Consider the following 17,911-nt stretch of genomic DNA (forward strand, 5'->3'; position numbering starts at 1 on the left):
TATATATATATATATATATATATATATATATATATATATATATATATATATATATATATATATATATATTTGTTGTTAATTTTTTTTAAGTTTCAAGAAAAATTTATGCAATATAAATGCAGTATATAATTTTTATTTTAATTTTGACATGTTTAATTTAAATATAATAAAAAATATTAATTGTAATTATAAATTTTATAATGATATTATGGTTGGTCCATAAAAACTGAGAAAAAATTTAAAATTGATGGGGAGGATGATTTTGTGATTGAGTGTACGGATGTCAATTGTACCCGTACTCGACGGGGAACTCAACTCCCCACCCCAACGGGGATGGGGATGGGGACAAAAATAGGGAAACGGGGACAGGGATGGGATGATATTTAATTCCCCGGCGGGGACGGGGATGGGGATGGGGAGTACTCCCCTCGCCCCGCTCCGTCCCCGAATATATATATATATATATATATATATATATATATTTATATATATATATATTTATATATATATATTACTACTTTCGTCCCAAAATGGTTGTCTGGTTCGTTTAACGAGACTTGATCGAAGTAATTTTTAATCCAATTTTTCATAATAATAAGTTTAGCGTTAATAAATAAAATTTATATATTTAGAAATTGCATTAAAAGTACTATTAAACACAACAAATTAAATTTAAAAATAATAAAAAATTACTAAAGAAAATAAGCAAAGAAGAAAAAGTTGGTTTGACTAATGAATAGTAAATAGGACAGGTAAAATGAGACAGAGGGAGTAGTATTTAAGTTGAGATGGATATAAAATTTTTAATTCTTATAATTTAAAAAAGCATCGGTGATTCCCCGTTCCCCGATAATCCCCGTGGGGATGGGGATGGGGAGATTTTTTCCATCCCCGACGGGGATGGGGACGGGGGTGGGGATTGGTCGAGAAAGTCGGGGGCGGGGATGGGGGGTATGCCCCCGCCCCCACCTCGCCCCGTTGACATCCCTAATTGAGTGAGATAGTGGACGATGAAGTGAATGTTGAGAGTCATACATCGTTGTAAGAGTATTCATATCAATGGATGTTTGGTAGCTTTTTGTGGAGTCTAGTGTGATGTGAAGGTGAGAGAAGGCAATCGTTATATCGTACACGATTTTTAAGTAGTTTTTGTAAGTGTGATTAGGAAAGAGAAAATGAGAGAAGAAAATGAGAAAATGTTAGGGGTGTGCATGATTTCGCTGGGCGCGTAAGAACTTGCGTTGGAAAATCCGGAAATCCCTATTTCAAAGTAAATTAAGTTCACTATAAGCCAAATACTTTGTGGTCAAGCGGCAACTGGTGTATACTCTCATGTGGAAGGGAATGAGTTCGAGTCTCGGTAGTTTCACTACTTTGGGAAAGTAGCAGAAGGGTTTTCCGAAAGAGTCAGTGTGCCAGTGGACTTTTCCGGAAAAGTCCATAAAAGGATGACAACAGGTCACTATATAAACTCCTCCAAATCTAATCACTATAAATATCAACACGGATATACCTATGAATGCAATACTTGCTTAGATATGGCGGCCTTTCTTTCTTTTATTCATAAATGGTTTGGTTTATGCAGAAAAGCTTTTTTTCCAGCTTCGAGATTGTTAAACAGCATTTTCTCGATGATCTGTCTCCCCCTCCGGCCCCCTCCACCCTCCACCCTCCAGTTTCTTTCTCTGCTCGTCGCACTCGTCCAGCTTCAGTACAACGGAAAACAAAATTCTCCCTTCGAAATCCACCCCATCATTCTCAACATAGCTGTTGTCAGTTTGATCCTTTATGTAATAATAGTACATGAAGTTTCGCATTGGCTGCCTTCCAACTCCAACTCGCTGTCTCGACTCAATCTTGCTAGCAATCTTTTTGCTGCAATTTCCCGCAATACGGTGTTTATATGTATTGCCACAATTCTTTTGCCCGACAAGATCAAACCCTACTTCTACATCCCCTGCTCTTTCATCTTAACTGCTATTACAGTGTATTCAATCTTCAAGCTTCTGCGTCATCCCCCGCCAGAACAGACGTCAGTTTGGAGAAGAATGCTTCGACCTGCTGCTTCACCAACTGCTTGGTTAGTTTGGGTAACGGAGAGATTCAACCCCAGACATGGAGATGGATTACTTCCAGTAAGTTTTCCATGAATATATGCTTGGTTAGTATGAGGCTAATTAAGGCCGGGGGCTTTCACAGTTGTTAATTATAGAAAATGTGTGTTCCACGCTTCGTGTTCGGGACTTATGTTTTTTATTACTCCGTAGTAATAAATTAATTAGGGTTTTATTCTCGTTTTGTCCTCATCAAGTTGTGCTACGTTAGATTATCTTTCTTTCTTGGGTTTGGATGTAATGAAAGCAATAAAAAGGTCAAAATATGTTGCGAAATTTTATACTTTAATTCGTATACTTCATAGTTCATACAATAAATGCACACCAAGTTGTTAACATAGATTCATTCTATGCATGTAATTTTATTCCTCTAATACCTCTATATACAAATTATTCTTTTTTTTTTTTTTTAAATAATGTGATGCCCCCAAAATTTTGGCTAATTATGTCTATTGCACATTGATTTCTTTTTTAGTGCATATATATATGACCTTGACATTTTTCAAAAAAAAAAAGGAAAATTTTGACGATTCTACGGCCAGCTACTAACAATGCATCTAACAATTCCTCCCTTTTACAGTCAAGAAAGCCCATTTGACTTATCCAGTCAACTGCAACTATTTTATGACCAATGAATTGAAAGTTGAGTTATCACGGCAACGGCGCGAATGAATTAAGTTAAAGGATAAATTTGTCCTTTTTTTTTTAGATAGAGGATGGTGAGAAGCATATCGGAGTAGCAGCGTGCTTGCAGTATAGTTAGGGGGCTTAATTGCACTTTCTACACAACGTAGGAGGTCAATTTGACACTTTTTCCTAATATTTTTTAATGGACGAAATGTGAAATTGCCGTAGGGCATGATGAGCTAATATTAAGAGGTAGGATTAGGGTGTAAAGATGATAATTAGAGAGCCCACTAGGCACTAGGGATAGACAGGACAAAAGACACAAAATCTAACCACATATAATACAAAAGTAATTTTACGGCTTATCGCTAGAAATAACAAAATATGCAAAATGGATAGAAAAGCAAAAACGAAAGAAAGCTACAATTCATTTTTATATGATTTTTAAATTTTTTTCTCGAAAGGACAAAACTACCTGATGGATACAATAAATCAAGAATGATTCAATCAACCGATTCATGTCCTCCTGCTCGAAAGAATATGCTCATGATTATTGTTGTCGGAGTGTTAATAAATTAGGGTTGTATTCTAGTATGTATATATTCTCCTACCCCCAATTCTCCTCTACGTTAGATTCTCTTTCTTTCATTCTTTAGTAATTAATATGTTACTGAAATTTTATACTGAGGCATTAAACACACAAAAATTATACAATTTGTTGTGAATTGAGGTGTATTATTGTGTGAATAATTATATATATATAGTTTACATCTTAAAAAATAGTAAGATCATATATCTGGCCGTTGGTCGTCTCTCACTTCGTTCCACCACCGGCATCGTTTAGATATGGTAAGCTCTCCACTTTTTATTTTATTTTATTTTTAAATCTTTTCTTCCATATCAGATCTGGTAATATTTTTTCTTTCCATATATGATGCTGAGACTTGGGGGGTTCTTTCAACATGGGCGTGGAAGAGGGATGCGAGCAGATTGAGGGTTCTGTGGGTGAGAACGAAGCATATAAGGTCTGTGAAGCCAGCACCAATTCAAGCAGGACGAAAGGTTTGTGTTTGTTATTTATGCTCCTATAGTGTTGCAAAAATCTCCAAACTGAGGCGAATTGATCCATAGGCGTCCGCCTAGGTGGCCGAGGCAGCCCCTAGTACCTAACTCGATCGACTAAGCTGAGTTGGCAGCCGACTCGATCAAATTTGGCAAGTTAACTCGCCCAACTCAACAAAGTTAGCCGAGTTAATTCGAGCGAGTCAGCCTTTGTTAATTTTTTTTAATAATATTTATATATATTTAAATTTATTTATTTATATAAGTAAGAGAAGTAATATATATATATATATATATATATATATATATATATATATATATATATATATATATGCATTATTTTTTTGTTTTTATAGGTTGCTGCTTAAGTACCGTCTAAGCGCAACCTAAACCGCTTGGGCGTTAAACGCTAGTCTATGACCCTTTAATTAGAAGTCTGTTGCTTATTTTTACTAATTTTCTAACTTGATTATTGTTTTCTGAAGAAACTTTGGATGTTTGCATTTGCAGGCACTAGACCATGTTAATGGTACAAATTTGGAAACAAAGCTTGAGGTTTCAGAAGAAAGAGACATCGGAGAGGAGGTGCATGCATTAAGATAATGGAGCAAGTGTAGCACAACTGGCTTGTTGTTTTTTCCTCTTGCCGACACTTTGAATATACTGTAGTAGTCCAAAAGGTCAGGTTGGAATTTGCTGTTCGCCGACCTGCAATATATATTGCCAGGAGATCGTCGCCGCCGGAGTCCCAGCCCTATCGTACCGGAAAACGCGCATAATCCGCCACTTGATGCGGCTGATATTTTTGCCGGCTGCGACGACCCTCTCCCGCTAACTGATCATGTGCTAACCAACTTTGAAGATTTTGATGAAAACCCCCCCAAAACCAAGCTCGTTTCATCATCGAAAGAGGTTGTTATCGCCAGTCCGCTGTTGTTTCGAGAGAGGGAGAGAACATATTGACGGAATCATCATCAGCGTCACCGACTTGTCCATCGGAGTGAGCCTACTACCTGCCGTCGCTGGAGCTTCACCGCCGAGAGAGCTGTTCATCGGAGAGGAGGTTGTAACCGTTCGCCGACAAGGAAGATGTCCAATCGCCACCGTCCGCAACCACAGTTCACCGCGAGAGTTCGAAACACCACAGTCACGCCGCAATGTCGCCGGTCATCATCTACTGCCCGCCGGAGATAGGAAGGACGACGGAGCCACGCTGCTGCTGTTGTTATTGTTTCGCCGGAAAACTAAAATATTTAGCCAGAATGTGAGTTGCGCAATAGGATCTTCCTAATAATTTATTTCTTCAAAATAATTATACAAGAGTGAAATTTAATTCGTGCACCATAAAAAAAAAAGAATGGAAAATTAAAAACTAGCCTATAGGCTATAGATACGGATTCTTGTCCGGAGTTCTTACAATTAATAATACATATCCACGCATTAAAAAAATGGTTCAGAAATATAAAAATATATGGATGAAAATGTTTATTCTTGAACAACATTCGATATTTCCAGCAGCAGATGTGAAGTGTGACGAGAATCTGCACGAACCGTTATGTGTTCATTACACTATGAACCATATGTGAGCCTGTATCGCTCCTCCAAGTAGTCCCCGGAGCGAATAGGAGGGAATCTGTATATACTCAAAAATAAAGCAAATAAGAAATCATAGGCTTCACATCAAGCTGACAACGAGAATTACGCAAATTATATTATGGACAAGGATCTAAATTATGTATTTTTAGTTAATAAATCTGAACAAGGTCCACAGTGTATGGTGAACATGGATGCATGATATAACTATTATGGGTCACAGGCTTGGGCCAGCCCAAAATGTGACAAGTGGGCTAGTCAAACAGTGGTAGCAGAATGGGCTGTGGGCTTGGACCAAGAACAGGGGGTGAGTCGTTTAGCAAAAATAATATTCTAATTGACAAGAGAGAAAGAGATCTTCAATCGTTATACCCTGCACCACGGTGTACATAGCAATGTGCACCACGAACGTAAAACGACGCGGTTTCAATGTTAGTGGACGCGGACGCGAATGACTCCAGGGAATTCATTATCTATAATACACATAATTATTATCTAGAATACACAGAACGTTTGCTTAGAATACACATAATATTTGTCCAGAATACACAGAATATTGACACAAAATACACAGAATTCATCCTCCTAACATTCGAATGCACAAACACATCACAACATGTGTTAATAACATGAATACACAGAATATTGACACAAAATACACAGAATTCATCCTCCTAAACATTCGAATGCACAAACACATCACAACATTTGTTACTAACATGAATACACAAAACGGTTGCCTAGGATACACAAAATATTAACATAAATACAGACACCGGCCGAACCGAGAAACGTAATTTCCAAAAAAACGGACAGTTAGTTTACAATGCTCAAAACGACGTCGTTTACGTACGTGGTGCACATTGTTATGTGGACCGTGGTGCACGGTATAATTTGCCAAGGATCTTATTAGGAATCTATATATCTGGTTTGAATGTAAGGCAACTATCTAGATTTTTAGTGGCTTATATTCATTGCTAATGTTAGAGCAATAATACTGGCCCATTGGTCATCACAGCATTATTCTAATTACCTTTTACTCTTTAATCCCGAAACTAATTCATTGGCTGCCTATAGCCAGGAAATCCTAGTTCTATCCATCATAATCTTTCGGGTTGGAAATTTATCATTAACCCCCCCCCCCCCCCCCCCCCCCCCNGGAGCTTCACCGCCGAGAGAGCTGTTCATCGGAGAGGAGGTTGTAACCGTTCGCCGACAAGGAAGATGTCCAATCGCCACCGTCCGCAACCACAGTTCACCGCGAGAGTTCGAAACACCACAGTCACGCCGCAATGTCGCCGGTCATCATCTACTGCCCGCCGGAGATAGGAAGGACGACGGAGCCACGCTGCTGCTGTTGTTATTGTTTCGCCGGAAAACTAAAATATTTAGCCAGAATGTGAGTTGCGCAATAGGATCTTCCTAATAATTTATTTCTTCAAAATAATTATACAAGAGTGAAATTTAATTCGTGCACCATAAAAAAAAAAGAATGGAAAATTAAAAACTAGCCTATAGGCTATAGATACGGATTCTTGTCCGGAGTTCTTACAATTAATAATACATATCCACGCATTAAAAAAATGGTTCAGAAATATAAAAATATATGGATGAAAATGTTTATTCTTGAACAACATTCGATATTTCCAGCAGCAGATGTGAAGTGTGACGAGAATCTGCACGAACCGTTATGTGTTCATTACACTATGAACCATATGTGAGCCTGTATCGCTCCTCCAAGTAGTCCCCGGAGCGAATAGGAGGGAATCTGTATATACTCAAAAATAAAGCAAATAAGAAATCATAGGCTTCACATCAAGCTGACAACGAGAATTACGCAAATTATATTATGGACAAGGATCTAAATTATGTATTTTTAGTTAATAAATCTGAACAAGGTCCACAGTGTATGGTGAACATGGATGCATGATATAACTATTATGGGTCACAGGCTTGGGCCAGCCCAAAATGTGACAAGTGGGCTAGTCAAACAGTGGTAGCAGAATGGGCTGTGGGCTTGGACCAAGAACAGGGGGTGAGTCGTTTAGCAAAAATAATATTCTAATTGACAAGAGAGAAAGAGATCTTCAATCGTTATACCCTGCACCACGGTGTACATAGCAATGTGCACCACGAACGTAAAACGACGCGGTTTCAATGTTAGTGGACGCGGACGCGAATGACTCCAGGGAATTCATTATCTATAATACACATAATTATTATCTAGAATACACAGAACGTTTGCTTAGAATACACATAATATTTGTCCAGAATACACAGAATATTGACACAAAATACACAGAATTCATCCTCCTAACATTCGAATGCACAAACACATCACAACATGTGTTAATAACATGAATACACAGAATATTGACACAAAATACACAGAATTCATCCTCCTAAACATTCGAATGCACAAACACATCACAACATTTGTTACTAACATGAATACACAAAACGGTTGCCTAGGATACACAAAATATTAACATAAATACAGACACCGGCCGAACCGAGAAACGTAATTTCCAAAAAAACGGACAGTTAGTTTACAATGCTCAAAACGACGTCGTTTACGTACGTGGTGCACATTGTTATGTGGACCGTGGTGCACGGTATAATTTGCCAAGGATCTTATTAGGAATCTATATATCTGGTTTGAATGTAAGGCAACTATCTAGATTTTTAGTGGCTTATATTCATTGCTAATGTTAGAGCAATAATACTGGCCCATTGGTCATCACAGCATTATTCTAATTACCTTTTACTCTTTAATCCCGAAACTAATTCATTGGCTGCCTATAGCCAGGAAATCCTAGTTCTATCCATCATAATCTTTCGGGTTGGAAATTTATCATTAACCCCCCCCCCCCCCCCCCCCCGCCAAAAAAAAAAAAGAGCAATCTTTATGACCTGACTGATTCAAGAAAGAACGTAACTGCATAAATTCCAGAAATTTTGTAAGTTCAATAGTTTTTGAGTAGCCTACCTGCAAGGAGATGACTTGCTGCAGCAACTCTCCAGACATTCCACCAAACAATCTGGATTAGGATCTATAAAGAAAGCTACCTAGTAGATATACAGACACTGTTAGTTTATGCAGCATAACTTATTGCTGCAAGCAAACCACTGTGAAGTGTGAAGTGTGAAGTGGTGAAGTGTGAAGTGCATCACAAATGAAATGGAAATCCATGCCTAGAAGGAAAAAACCGCATTGCGTTCTCAATTTTGGTCTCTTCATGTAGATTGAGACACTAGCAGAGAACTTTTCTTTTTTCGTTTGACTTAACCATGTAACACGAGCTTTAGAAAACATGTGAAGGTCATAATACGGGAGGGCAAAGATGTGTAGGATACACAAAATATTAACATAAATACAGACACCGGCCGAACCGAGAAACGTAATTTCCAAAAAAACGGACAGTTAGTTTACAATGCTCAAAACGACGTCGTTTACGTACGTGGTGCACATTGTTATGTGGACCGTGGTGCACGGTATAATTTGCCAAGGATCTTATTAGGAATCTATATATCTGGTTTGAATGTAAGGCAACTATCTAGATTTTTAGTGGCTTATATTCATTGCTAATGTTAGAGCAATAATACTGGCCCATTGGTCATCACAGCATTATTCTAATTACCTTTTACTCTTTAATCCCGAAACTAATTCATTGGCTGCCTATAGCCAGGAAATCCTAGTTCTATCCATCATAATCTTTCGGGTTGGAAATTTATCATTAACCCCCCCCCCCCCCCCCCCCCCCCCNCCCGCCAAAAAAAAAAAAGAGCAATCTTTATGACCTGACTGATTCAAGAAAGAACGTAACTGCATAAATTCCAGAAATTTTGTAAGTTCAATAGTTTTTGAGTAGCCTACCTGCAAGGAGATGACTTGCTGCAGCAACTCTCCAGACATTCCACCAAACAATCTGGATTAGGATCTATAAAGAAAGCTACCTAGTAGATATACAGACACTGTTAGTTTATGCAGCATAACTTATTGCTGCAAGCAAACCACTGTGAAGTGTGAAGTGTGAAGTGGTGAAGTGTGAAGTGCATCACAAATGAAATGGAAATCCATGCCTAGAAGGAAAAAACCGCATTGCGTTCTCAATTTTGGTCTCTTCATGTAGATTGAGACACTAGCAGAGAACTTTTCTTTTTTCGTTTGACTTAACCATGTAACACGAGCTTTAGAAAACATGTGAAGGTCATAATACGGGAGGGCAAAGATGTGAAAAGAAAGCCAAAAATGTGAAGAAATCTTGGTTACCGAATAACGTTCAGATCCAGTTGGCACCACTCTATGCAATGTTGATCTGAAAATGATTTTCAAAGGTGCAAGAAAATTGAGGTTTTAGTCAATAAACATGAACAACTAGCAGCAAATATAACAATTTATCTCTTTAATGGGAAAGGGTAGAACTAGAAGCTGCCTTACTGAAACAGACAGTTTGTCCACCTCTCAGTCATATCTCCGATGTTAACAATGAAAGCCCTGTAGAACCAATTTGAGAAAATTTTGAGTGGTTATGAAAACTTCTCTAAATCCTAGGGACATGCAAAAACTTGTAGACAAACCATTTACAGCTCTTCAGATTAAAAACCTCCAAGTTAGAATGTATATATAGTAAAGGTAAGGAGCATATGTGACTTTACTAATGTCAATGAGAAGATTAAAGTTTATAGACTATAGACCAAATAACATGAATATAGACACAAGTGGCTAGATCAGCTCCTATATATTGAGTCGCCATTAACATCAACTTTTGAAACCATTGATGGAATGATAAGCAACTACTAGACCTACCCACTAAGATTAGGCACATCTTCCCATATCTGTGGTTGTCTAAATTTCTCCCTGCAAACCTGTTAAACTAATTTGTTTACTACCATGAATTGTTATCTGTAAAAACAATACATTTGGATTTAAACTGAATTTTAATAAACCATACCTGCAACCCCGGCACTCCATCTGTCGCTAGAAGAGTAATCATTCCATAGTCTGAATGAGCTGAAGCACCATATATTACTTGATCTGGAGATTCCAATGGACTTGGCACGGCTGAAGAGAAAAACATTGTTTCCAATTTTCGTATTTAGTCCTAAACTTGAAATATATTACTGATAATGTTTTCATCCACATTTATCCAACCAAAAAGCGTATAAAGATCACTAATATATTCACTTTTCACAGTATAGAACCCAAGAAATATATCACATTCCTATTCCTATGGTTTTGAAGTGCATCAACAGAACTGGTACCGGAGAAAGAGAGATGCAATAGTAATCACAGATGTTGGTATAAATTAAACCTGGATAGTGTAACAGGCGGAGGAAACCATCTGGAGGATTAAATGCAACAGCTTTATCAAAGAAGTCTTCATCCAAGTTCAGTGCTAGGGCAATCAATGAAACTAGTTTCTTTCCAGCATTCCTGGGATACATCCCCAAAAAACCATTTTAAAAAGCAAAATAAACTACATAAATTGCCTCCCAGCATAGAGTTATTAACTACAGGGGAAAATATCTAGAACCACACTACAATATCAAGAAGAAGGTTAACATGTCAATGTTCCAACTGTTATTTATTGGTGCAATGAGTCAACTTTAAATGCCTAAATCATTACTAAAAAGAAAACATTATAGAAAGTTGAAATAAACAATACTGAGTAGCTCTTATATTGTTTTACGTTTTCGCAACATGCTATTCTATTTATCCCTCAAAAACTTTACATTTCCCTCTTTAAGTCTCCACAATTTCACTCTTCATGGATGAATAAATAAATAAAAGCAATTGAATCATTAAGCAAATTTACATGAATTATGAGATGCTCATAACAATTAAGTAGGTTATTTTAACAATTCCCGGTGAAAATGATACTTACAACACTCTTTCATAGTAATCTTCCATTGTTGCTTTCCACGATGGCAGAACGCCTAGGATCCCATCACATCAAAACCAACCAAAAAAGCCATACAAATTCTCAGTGATTCAAAGGATTTAGGATCTAAATTGCATTTGGAAGCACAAGGAACTGCACACAGAATGATATCATATCATTTCAAAAACTACCTTCAGAAGGCCACTGGTTCAAATCACTGTGTTCCAAGGCACCAATATGGAAGGTTTCCTTCAAGTCACCTGCACAACATACAACGAATGGAGCAGAGCAGAAATAAACTTGAAATTTCACAGATCTCTCTCCAGCACCATCACTTCTCACATGCAAATCAGAAATTCAGAATAGAGAACATGATTTCGTTCAGGAATTTCGTCGAAAACGACTGTAGAAGCTTCAAACTAGCTAGCTAGCATACATTAAACACCAAAAACACTCGCCAATCAGTACATCGTGTTGAAACGGACCTTTGCAACTCGAAGAAGTATCCAGCTTCTCAGCATAAAGAGGAGTGTAACCTCTGTTTTGCTTGCGATCAAGCTTCATCTTCTCTTCGATCGGCAGCGAGAAAAACCGCCTGCTCTGTTCGAAAACCTGCCGGAATAGGGTTTGTTCTACTCCGTGGTTTATCAGGTAGAAGAAACCGTAATCTATACATGCCTACACCAATTGTTCTCTGATGTTAGTCGTATCGCATGAATACTACTGTAAAATTACTCATTTGGATGATTGAAGAGCTAAAGAAGATACCCGGCGTATCTCACGAGCGGTGGCGGTGCGGTCCGGCGAACAAAGGTCGATGACCGGAAGTTGAAGTGAGTTCGCCATTTCTGACCACCGGAACTACAAAACAAAATGCGCGATTATATATTATGAATTAATATCATTTTGGTCCCACAACTTTTGAGATCTTTTCACTTTAGTGCACAACTTTAAATGTTTTCAATTTTGGTGCCTAACTTTGTTATTTTTATTAATTTTAGTATTTCTGGCTAAATTGACGGTAAAATGTTGCCAGATTTTATATTTTAGGAGCAAAATCATTATCCCAAAGAAAGATCTTTAATATCTAAACAAAAGAAAAATAATATTAAGAAAAAAAAGAATAAAGGTTTGTCCATTGTCTATAAATTTCATAAATCTCTGTATAGTTTTTGCATGTCTTCTCCATTATTTGCATCGATCAAACACCTATAAATATGATTTTACAGTGATTTTGTTTAGATATTGAAGATACTTCCTTGGGGTTATAGATGTGAAATATGAAATGATTTGAGGGATGGGGTTATAGATGTGAAATGTATTATAAAGTAGGTAATAAGTGTGCTGACAAGCTTGTTAACAAGAAATAAGATTTCTTGAAAACCTTGTCAATAATTTTTGATGGACTTTATAAAATGATGTGATTGTATAAATATCTAGCTCTTATGCATGTGGTTAGCCCTAAGGAAAGTCGACCTAAATGGTGATCTGGGCTCAAAACCTAGAGTCAAACAAGGCACTTGAGATCATGGTTATCAAAACGTCGCCTAGGCGTCTGGGTGATCGAGAATGACCGGCCTAATTTGCTTGCCTTGCTTAAAACAAAACGATCGGTGAAGTCGTCTGAAACCACCGCACGCACCAGCGCGTGACGACGGAGTAGCTCGAAGATGGTGGCGCGTGATGACAAGTGAGCTCTCCGATGGCAACCGGACTTCTTACCGTGATGTCGTCGCTGCTCCCTAAACCTTGGCCATGCATTAACTTTTACTCCGTACTTCATAGGCTTCGATACCATGTTAAAGGTTGAAAACTCACAAAAGGCAATGTTTATTCTATATTTTCTATACATATCTAGTCTTATGATATTTTTCTATTATATATATATATATGCATAGAAAGAAGTCTTAAACTTTTGAACTGCTCAATACAATACAAGTCCTAAGAATATTAATATGACATTTGATATTTAATATTAATTGAATGAGAATATATATATATTACTAGTCGACTAGGCGGTCAACGGCATCTCGCCTAGAAATTCCGCCTTGATAATCATGCTTGAGATCATTTGAGCTCGAGCTCATAGACCACAATTCAGCAAAGACAGTCCATAAAAGTCGCAATAGGCCTAGTTAGCTATCTAGCGTTTTGCATGGCTTGTTAATAATTATGTTAGTGATGTATAAATAGCTCGCAATTTGTAATGACCAAACAACACATATTGTATTTGACACTCATAAACAATACATTTGATGTGTTACATTTCATACAATACATGTGATAATACTATCGGGATGATAATAAACTTAAAAACTTAAGTAATCCATTAATATATCACATTTATTTATTTATTCATTCATCTCGATATACATAATTAAGACTCAAAATTAACACTAAATATTGCAGTTATAGATGGCGCCAAAAGGTTGAAATATAAACGCAAAGGAGGAACGGCTAATTAACGGCTACAAGGGAGTTAGGGAGGGAGGTTAACCAATTCGTTAACATTCTGTTCCCAGATGCCGTTCCAGCTTCACGGCGTTAATTTAACCGCCGCTCACGGCTTCTCGTTCTTCACCACCTCCGCCTCTCGCCGTTGCTTCATTATCCCACCGTCCATGGCGGCCTGCGTCGCCATCTGAAGCTTGTGCTTCGCGGCTTCGGAAGGAAAGTTCAGGATCGCTTTCCGTCCTCGCAGTCTGAACGCCGCCCGATCGTAGGCTTTCGCAGCGTCGATTGCGGTGTCGAACGTGCCGAGCCAAATTCTACTCCCGCGCCGCTTTGGATCTCGGATCTCCGCCGCGAACTTCCCCCACGGCCGCCGTCTGACGCCTCTGTAGTGCCTCCTCTCGCTCTTCTCGCGCACCGGACTCGAGCTTCCGAACACGATCCATTCGAATTTCTTCTTCGCAGGTACGTCTATACTCATCGACGGCTTTCTCTCTTTACACAAACTAGCTTGAAATTTTGAATCTCGTGCTTCAAAACTAGCTTGAAAATTTGAATCTCGTGCTTCAAGACTAGCTTGAAAATTTGAATTTCGTGCTTCAAAACTAGCTTGAAAATTTGAATTTCGTGTTTCCGGTGAAGTAAGGTCAATAATCTGGTTGCAATTAGTCGCTTCAAATTTGGTATCACTGTGCTCGAAACTCATACACGGAGAGCTCGAAATTGAGGATTGTGATTCCGGACGAAGAATATCAATATCACCGTCAATTTGCTCAAAACTTAGTGAACTGAAGCTGGAAACCGATGAAATCGGCTCCAGTTCTAGCAAATTCCCCTCAAAATCGAAGTAATCAGTAGGAAAATCAAAGGAAATATCGTCGATATTTCCATAGATGAAGTGATCAGAGATATTAGTGAGTGGAGAGCTGTAATAAGACTCTGATTGCGAGCTTGAAACTTCTGTTCCTGAGCTGTTAGCGCTGCAGCTATTGCTCAGCTCATTAACAAGATTGCATCCCCTCTGAGTGAATTCTCCCAGAAGGTGATTCCTGATTCGTTCTAGAGTTAAAACTTCATCGAGGGTAGCCATGAATGTGCAGTGAAGCTATAGTGTGTGATATTATAATGGAGATTTCGCAGTTCTGGGCTATATCTGTGATGAAGGTGAAGGTGATAAGGGTTGATGGGAGTGAGGAGAGTGGAGTTTACATGCATTTATAAAGGGAATATAATGTTAGATCAAAGGAAGAAATTGTCAAAAAGGTTTGCATTATTGGCAGCTTCTTGAAGGCTGACCTTATCAAGTGAATGTTCCTTTTTGTTTAGAGCAAGTTTCAGTCAACCATTTGTATGACTTTGTAAAATTTTGATATGATGATTTAGTCTTCTTTTAAACAGAACTCTTGGGAGATTTCTTTTTAATTAGCCAAATATTTGAAGCTGGAGTATGTTGGAACTAATAAGTTTTGAGTTAATATCCGATTTGATCCATTATGGGCTACCAGGATTTCACCATTTTGGTTCTCGACTTCCAAACTTGTTCAATTTTATTCCCAACTATATAATTGATAACCAAAATGGTCTTAATCATGGCTATTTTAGTTTGGACAAATGACTATTTTAAATAAAAAATTATATAACTGGGAATGAAATTGAGCAAGTTTGAAAGTCGATGACCAAACTGGTGAAATCCTAATAGTAGTGGGACTAAATCAGGTATTAACTCAATAAGTTTTGGTATATATATTCAGTTATTTGAGTTTGAATAAATTATTCTATATTTTTAAGTCATTCAGTCACATTTAGGCTATTAGTTATTTGAATTGGTCCTTTACTGAATGAATTACTTTCTACCATTTAGTAGCCTTGAGATTATCCAAACTCTCAGTTGAGATTACTAAGAGATCAAAGAGGTCGTTATCACAAGTCTAAGGATGTTTCTTATAATTTGCCACTGATTTTCGCTTCAAGATCACACATATCTATTAGCTATCATAATCCACATGTTTAGCTTGTATTTGTTTAGATGTAACTTGTTAATTAGGTTCTCTTGATATGTATAAATATTTTCTCTTTGTATTGAGTTAGGGGTCATATTTGCAAGGAAATCTTAGTAGAATTGGTTACACAATTTGCTTGTTAACAATTAGGTTTCAAGTGACCTATTATCTTTCTTGATTTGAGTTGGTCAATTTAAGTTAGTTTAGGTCAAATTTTACCTAGAATGTAGTTTCACTGCAATTTTTCTCATAAATCAAAGGGATCACACTTTCATTGCATGCACTTAATATAATTTAGCTCACGAATAACCCCAAGTGGCGCGACCTACTTTTTTCTTCATAGGCGCCAGCCTTCGGTTTAGGCACCCCTATGCGATATTCCTCATCGGCGCCAGCCTAGTGCCTAATTCGGTCGACTCCGCTGTCTAGTGCCTAATTCGACTGAGTTAACTCGTCCATTTCGATTGAGTTAACTGAGTTAATCTGGTCGTCTTGGTCTTGCTAATTTTTTCATTATATATATATATATATATATATATATATATATATATATATATATATAGAATATGACATATATACACCCACACACATGCACTGTTTTTTTGTTAATTAGCCGCATAAGGACCTACCTAGACCGTCTAGGCGCTAGGCGCTTCTTTACTGTCCAACTAGCGTTAGCGCTTACTGCAACCATGCTAAAATCACTTAGATATACAAACACTGACAATATTTATCCATTATCACCAAAAACGCGGTGGGTTTAAAAATATACGTATGTCTGCATTATATTCTTGTACGTTTGCATTCACATGCACAGATTGTAGTTTAATATTGACTTCAAAAAGTGAAAATCTGGTTTCTTGTGGTCTGTCTTGTTGTGTTTTTATTAGTTTAATACACAGAGTTGATGGATTTATGGAATGTTTTAAGGGAATGGGAAGACAAACAGAAAGAGACCAGCAATAAGCTCCATTTGCTTCAGTACAAATTAAAACATTCGAATTTTGCTGATTTTGTGAATCTAATTTTTTTGACCTTATGGCCACCTTTAATTTTCCCCATTCTATGCACGCAACTACTGTGTTGTCTCTTCCCAGATTTGAACATTTCAACTTAGGACTAGCTCAAATACTGCTTTTGGACTATTGTCTGTGATACTTCTGCTACTCTCAGTCTTGTGTGGGTCTGTTTTGGAATCTTATAAAGTTATTTTAAACATGGTAAATACTTAGAAAATGCTCAGTAATATAATATTTTGTCTCAAATATTACTATAAATTATGTACCATATTTTTATTTACGGAAAATCCTGCACTCGCTACTTCAAGATGTGCTTTTGAAGAAACCTAGCTACCTTGTGGCCCTAGCCGGCGAAAGACCTTAGTTGGGTATTATATACTCTGTAACAATATTATATCTCAGGAATGACAACCGAGTCAAGTATCTGATCTTATTATAAGTGCCAAACATTTTTCAGTCTAGAGAATTTAAGCCCCACCACTGGAATTCAAATCTATGATCATAATCGGAATGTTATCACACTACAAGGTTGTTGGCATTTGTATTTATTAGTTATGTGTGAATTGTCTAACTTCACCACATATGAAGCCATATCATTCAAGATATTTCTCATTTCAAATATATGGCATTTTTGGTCGTTTATTCCTTTTTGAAAAACAGAATTACGATGTCAAAAGACGTGTCTAAGATAAATAGAAACGAATAGTGATATTTTTATTTTATTTTTTTGAAAAAAAAAACGAATAGTGATATCTTAGTAAATAAAATTTATTTATAGAAATACTACTACCTCTTTTATTTATAATATAATTGCCACGATTCTTTTTATTGCATAAAATTCCCCATATATCATTCTTATTATTATTATTATTATATTTCACTCATACTTATCCTCTTTAATTTGAAATACCATTTTTATTTACTAGTTTTCATTTGACAAAGCCAACATATATCATGATATATGATAATTTTTGCTTTACTCATTCTTCCCAAACCATTATCTTCATTATTTCCACAAAAGTTGCCATCCCTATTTGAATATATAGGTTTTGGATAAAGTTCGTCTTGTGACTTCATTCGATAAATGATCACACACACACAAGCTAGCATAGGTTGTCTATAATTTACCAACTCGAACCAAGAGTCAATAAACATCTCCC

The 17,911-nt window shown here is 37.1% G+C and overlaps 2 protein-coding genes across 3 annotated transcripts; both read right to left on the reverse strand.

The window, feature by feature from the left end:
- Window positions 1–6,800: 6,800 nt before the first annotated feature.
- On the reverse strand, window positions 6,801–12,134 carry LOC116027711 (2-oxoglutarate-Fe(II) type oxidoreductase hxnY-like). Of its 2 annotated transcripts, XR_004099991.1 has the most exons (12): window positions 12,050–12,134; window positions 11,767–11,959; window positions 11,473–11,541; window positions 11,285–11,336; window positions 10,712–10,833; window positions 10,352–10,461; window positions 10,207–10,265; window positions 9,838–9,894; window positions 9,631–9,715; window positions 8,592–8,742; window positions 8,386–8,465; window positions 6,801–7,164 (listed from the first exon to the last, which is right to left on the reverse strand). XR_004099991.1 is itself a non-coding variant. In XM_031269432.1 (11 exons), exons 1-11 carry the CDS (start codon window positions 12,125–12,127, stop codon window positions 7,101–7,103), a joined length of 930 nt encoding a protein of 309 aa, XP_031125292.1. In that variant the 5' UTR covers window positions 12,128–12,134; the 3' UTR covers window positions 6,801–7,100. The 2 variants fall into 2 exon arrangements, 1 of the variants encoding a protein (XP_031125292.1); XM_031269432.1 differs by lacking the exons at window positions 8,386–8,465; window positions 8,592–8,742 and adding an exon at window positions 9,274–9,353 and having other exon boundaries at window positions 9,670–9,715.
- Window positions 12,135–13,760: 1,626 nt separating this feature from the next.
- LOC116027540 (ethylene-responsive transcription factor 5-like) lies at window positions 13,761–14,822 on the reverse strand. Its single transcript, XM_031269243.1, is given in 1 exon segment — window positions 13,761–14,822. A coding segment is annotated over 1 exon segment (1,062 nt).
- Between the last annotated feature and the right edge of the window lie 3,089 nt (window positions 14,823–17,911).

The sequence above is a fragment of the Ipomoea triloba genome, chromosome 8 (genome assembly GCF_003576645.1).
Source record: "Ipomoea triloba cultivar NCNSP0323 chromosome 8, ASM357664v1".
NCBI lineage: Eukaryota > Viridiplantae > Streptophyta > Magnoliopsida > Solanales > Convolvulaceae > Ipomoea > Ipomoea triloba.